Source organism: Galeopterus variegatus, unplaced genomic scaffold, assembly GCF_000696425.1.
Source record: "Galeopterus variegatus unplaced genomic scaffold, G_variegatus-3.0.2 Scaffold4385, whole genome shotgun sequence".
NCBI lineage: Eukaryota > Metazoa > Chordata > Mammalia > Dermoptera > Cynocephalidae > Galeopterus > Galeopterus variegatus.
This window is the reverse complement of record NW_007730496.1, coordinates 16,297-21,815: the sequence shown is the minus strand read 5'-3', so window position 1 is coordinate 21,815 and position 5,519 is coordinate 16,297. Positions and strand designations below refer to the sequence as shown.

Here is a 5,519-nt window from a genome sequence, read left to right as displayed (position 1 = left end):
AATTTACATATTCTGTAGTATTCTTATGATACAAAACACTTCAAATTCAATTACAGCAACTAAATGGATATTTTATGTTTCTGACCCAGAGCGGTTGTAACAATTCCCACCATCTACTTTAACACGCATTTTCATCAGAAAGGAGTTAAATTAAATACAAGCTATTGTAGCCCCTCCCTCCCCAATACTTTCTTAAAATCACTAATAAATAGCAACAAACGACTGTGCAATTTTAGAGAGGAACGGAGAGGCAGGTGTGGAGGCCCTCCCAGGTTCCCACGTCTACTTCCAGTACTGGGGGCAGGAGCCGGGTGCAGATCCAGAGGTAGGGACAAGAAGGGATGGAGGAAAAGTGAGATTCAACAAATCCAAACTGGGAGGAGGAGCGAGAGGGGATGTGGGAAGGAGAACATTTTTTTTTTTTCTAGCTTCTCAAATTAAATTCAAAATAAAAAGGGAATGTGTGGTTTGAATAGCTGTTTAAAAGGAATGGGTAAGAGGAAAGGGTCCATCTTTTTTATACGAAATTCAAAAAAGCATTTTACATTTTAAATATTCACAATAAAGTAACTTCTAGTCAGTGTGACTCACGATTTATTTACAAAGAGCCTTCAACAGGTTACGTTAGTCGGCACAGCAGTGGGGGGCGGTGGGGGGCGGGGAAGACGTCCCTCTTCCCCTCTATGGCGGCCGCCCGCCCGCCCGCGTGGCTCCGAGGTCCCCCGCGCGGTGGGTGTCGACCTTTCAAAAGCACCACTGGGCGCCGCCGCCCGGACGCCCACGGGGGTAAAAGCGGAGGGGATGGGGGAACCCGAGCGGGGCTGGGACTGTCGCCCAGCTGCAGGTATCAGTTGCGTTTTTTATGCAGTGCATTTCGTGGTTTTTCTTTTCTTTTTCCTTCTTATCAACCCCCCGTCTCTCTCCCCCGCTCCTCCCCCACCCCGCCCCCCGCAACTTCGAAGTTAAAAAAATAGACATGTACATCTCAGAAAACAGCGAAGGCCGGGCCGGCGGCGGCGCTCAGGACGAGCTCTCGTTCTCGGACGCGTGCAGCAGGAGGCCGCCGCCGCCGCCGCCGCCGGGCTTGTGCTTCTTCAGCAGCTGCGTGATCTTCTCGTCGTCCGAGTTGGGATCCAGAGGTTTGTTGTAGTCGTCGTCCTCCTCCTCGTTCTCCGAGGCCCCCTTGAGCCGCTCGGTCTCCGAGTCCTGCTTCTTCTTGGCCGTGGCCATCTCGGCCGCGTGCTTCTTCCTCCACTTGGTCCGGCGGTTCTGGAACCAGACCTGACGGCCGAGAAACGGGAGGAGAGGGGAGACAGGGGCGGAAGGGACTTAACGCGAGCAGATCCAGGCCGTGCGCCCACCGCCTCCTCTCCGTGTCCCTCTGCGGGCCCCTGACGGCCTGCCACCCTCCCTCCGAGACCTCCCTTGTCTGTGCCATCAAAGTCAGTCTCCGCAGCCCCAGGTTCCTCCGAGTAACAGGCACCAACAAACTGCTGTTGCCATAGCGATAGCAACACAAGAGTATTGAGGTTGTCAGCGAGCGACTTCTCAGATGCGTTAAAAACAAAACTTGGAAACTTAAAATGGGTTTCCCTAAAAATGAGTTCGCCTTCCTACTACCAAGTAGAAAACTCCTTCCCCTTCGTAAAGTTGCCCCACAGGGGCTGTGCTTTTATTTCTTCCTTACCTTCTTCGATTAAGTGTACTTGATTTTTAGAGTTATTTGTAGGAAAAGGCACAGCATTTACTCTGATTACCTTTGTTTTCCTTTTCACTTTTGGACATTTGTTTGTTTCACTTATCTCAGATCTGAATATGCACAAACATGGTGGGTAAACAATCTCCTCCCCATTTACAATATATGATGTAAAGCTTAAAAATACCTACTAAAATACAGCCTCAAATCACTCATAATAACCAGCATAAATGCATGAAAATATTTAATAGATCAGTCAACATCATCACAGTAATCTGACTGGCCTCTCCCCTTCCTCCCCAGTAATGTTTTTCATAAAACCAAAGTAAAGTGAAGGTTAGAATTATCATCGGTTATTTTTAAAAAGTGAAATTTTGCCAGTTACATTGTTTCCCACTATTAGCATGCCTAATCTTTCAAATATTATTTTACTATTGTTCCTGCCCAAGACATTAAAAATATACAAATATTTTAAGCCTATTCACGATGTTTGACACCGTGTTTGATACATCTATTTTAACCTAAGGCATCAGCAATAAGCAACCAATTTCCCAAAGATATTGAATTATCCTCTCTTTATGCTTTTCATCCGTTATGTATTTTATCTAGAGAACCAGAATTGTTATGAAAATTATTTTGACTTTCTTTATAAAGCTGTAATATTTCACTTCTAGCCATACAGACATATTTACGGTGACAAATGAAGACCTCCAGATTACTGTGGTAGGCTCTGTTCCAGCCCACTCAAAAATAATTTTAACTGTGATGGCATTCTAATGGCCACACACAAAATCACTCCTGAAATGTATTTTATGATGCTTGTCCAGTGGGAAATACACTGTAACCAGCAGAAATGGTTAATGTTATTCCTACTTAATTTAAAGAACAACAATATAGCTAATGAAAACACACTTACACCCCAAAGAAACAAATATAACAAAGTGAAAGAGAGGGACAAAAGAGAATATTGACAATACAGGAAACCATCAGATTGAATTTACAACTGGCTCAATCCCTTTAGTTTTCAGTGAAAGATTTCTAAAATTTGATTCTCTGGAAATATAGTGTACAACTCAATTATAAACAAAGTGGCATTTTAATTGTAAATTGTCAAAAACAGTATATTATCTTAAATCTGTTGATAAACTTATTTTTAAAAGAATTAAATCCTATAATACAGGAATAATCTTGTCAATTCACTTGGAAAATTACTATTACAAAATGATTGCCTTCAGCTGAGGTAAAAGAAAGTTCACCCGTGGTAAGTGGTTAGATTCTGTGGATTTTTTTTTTAACCACAAGTTAATATAGTAGCACTATAATGCTGGTCTACAGTAGGAAATTACATAACTAGTGGAGCCTGAATTGTCAAACAAAAGCTTGGATATCTTTACAAATAGAATAAATAGAAGCTATCTAACCAACCTGATCGATTCTCAGAGTTGATATTTGGGAAATGCTTTTATTCTCTAATAATGGCGTGTTCCCCTAGCACATGCTGCTATCTAGATTAACCTAATTTCAAAGGCGAGGGCTTAATTCCTTTTGTTCATCGACAGTTTGCCCACCCGCAAGACCCAACGCCTTTGTAACCCCCAATCCCCTTCGCTGATGTCAACTTCTCCCCGGGCTCCTCGGACCCGCACCCCAGACCCCCTCCCGGGCGCTGTTTGTTAGTTTGGTGGGTGTGTATACACGGCCAGAGCCTATCCCTTGAGGTATGCAAGGACCACTCACCTTGACCTGACTCTCCGTCATCCCCAACGAATAGGCCAACCGAGCCCTCTCGGGCCCCGCCAAGTATTTCGTTTGTTCAAAAGTCTTCTCCAGGGCGAAGATCTGCTGGCCGGAGAACGTGGGTCTCGTGTGTTTTCTCTTCCCGTCTTTGTCCAACAAAATGGATCCTTGATCTGCTAGAACCGATAAGCAACGAGGGAAGGGAAAAAACAATCGGTTACAAGTGGCTACCGGGGGGACGGGGGCACGGGCAGGAGACGAATTCGAAGAAGAATGTTTTGGTGGGAAAAGAATGCTCAGTATGTGACGGGCACCAGAAGTATCGTGGTGAGTCTCCCTGTGCCTTTTTACGGCCCCCTGTTTTTTAAACCCGGGCGCGTTTGGAGCAGCAGTAACTACCTTCTTCTCCACACCGACGTCAAACAGCTAGAGAACCTACGGCTGAAGTTGCGGAGCCGAACAGCGAGGCCCCATTAAACTGAGGAGTGCCCGAAAAAGGCCACTCTCCCGTAGCCAGTCGGTGCTCGCTCGGCCCCGGAGCTTTTGCGTAAGGATAACCAGGGAGTTTGGGGGGATTGTTGTTGTGGTTGTTGTTCTCCTTGAACGCTTCCCTAACCTGTATCCGGGGCAACAAAGGGCTCCTTGTTTTTGCACACCAGAGAGTTACATCGCCCCCAAGTCAAACGCTGCTACGGCCGAGGGGGAGGAGGAGAGGGCGCCGCCTTTGTTGGTGGCCCCGACACGACCAACAAAACGGATACAATAGCGTATCCCCGACACCCTCATCAGCCCCGGCAGCCCTCCATCACGGGGCTTCCCAAGGGAGCCTCCACTCGGCTGCCGCAACTTGCTGTAGTTACTGCCGCTCAGCCGCACGAAAGTGGTTCCGAGACTTGAAGAAACTTGGGGGACTCGGTCAAAAGCAAAGCACAGAGCGAGAAAAGGAGCCTGGCCTGGGTCCTGAATGCCACCTGGAGGGCTGGGAGCCTCCACGGCGCCGCGGCTACCCGGAAGACTAACGCGATCCTGGGGCAACTCAGTTTGCCTCAAGCAAGGTCTTTGCGGGATGTTACATTTTCTCCAGTCAGTGTCCCTTCACCTCGCTCTTCCCCCGGCTCTTTCCTATGTTAGGATGCTAAGCGCCACGATGCCCCTCCACGTGCCCAGGCCCATCGTGTCCCGGGCCCCGGGGTAGAGGCGGGAGGGGAAGAGCGGGCCCAGCGCTGAGGAACAGCCCGAAGAGCCTGGGCGCTCGCTCTCCTCTGGGAGCCGCTGGCCTGTCTTCAATGGGCTCACTGGGGCCGAGTGTACTCGGGGGACTAGGGAGAAGAGGTGAGGTGCGGACGCCCGCCCCGGGCGGAGACGTGCATGCAAATACACGCACTTCGCTCCGGGCGGTGGAGGGATCGCCGCTGCCGGTCCTCACAGGTTCGCAGAGAGGCAGCCGGCCGGGCTGGCGAAGGCGGAGTGGGACCCTGGCTGGAAGGGAGGAGCCGGAAAAGCAGGCGTGCGGCAGTTTATCCTCCCCTCCCCATGTCTCTACCCCAGGCCGGGTCTGCGGTCCCGGCCGGGCCGTTGCATGAGCAGCCGGGGCCTCCGACGAGACACACGTCCCACACCGCGTTGTGTTCCACATGGACACACGCACACAGGCTCAGCCAAGGCATGCCCAACAATTGGGGACAGGAGGGCGCTTGGACGCAGCCACGCGAGCTCAACGCCCTGGTCCAGCCTAAATCGTGCGATTCCGGCGCTGCCGAACTATTGGGGCCGGCCTGAGGGTGGACCGACCGGAATGCACACCAGGGGCCGTGACCCGAGGGCGGGCACAAGGGGGTACATCGGGCAGGCACCCAGGGCGCGGACGATCGTACTCACGAGGGGTGCAGGCCAGGCGCGCGTCCCTCCAGGGCGGGCTTTGCATCACTCCGGGCCAGAAAATCGGCGTCCGACCGGGCAGCTCGGCCAACGGCTTGGGGTACCGGCCCACAGCGGCCACGGCCGCAGCGCTGGGGCTGAAGTAGAGCCCGGGTGGCGGCGGAGGCGGGCTGAGGCTGCTGAAGCGGGGCAGGCCGGCCAGCAGCCC

General features: G+C 50.9%; 1 protein-coding gene across 1 annotated transcript in view; it reads right to left on the bottom strand.

The window, feature by feature from the left end:
• Positions 1 to 1,020: 1,020 nt before the first annotated feature.
• Positions 1,021 to 5,519, bottom strand: part of NKX6-1 (NK6 homeobox 1) — a 5,874-nt gene continuing 1,375 nt past the window's right edge. Inside the window, exons 2-4 of the mRNA XM_008587416.1 lie at positions 5,312 to 5,519; positions 3,434 to 3,606; positions 1,021 to 1,281 (exon numbers count right to left, since the gene is read on the bottom strand). Of these exons, the coding sequence (XP_008585638.1) occupies positions 1,021 to 1,281; positions 3,434 to 3,606; positions 5,312 to 5,519 (642 nt within the window). The remainder of the gene's footprint in view (positions 1,282 to 3,433; positions 3,607 to 5,311) is intronic.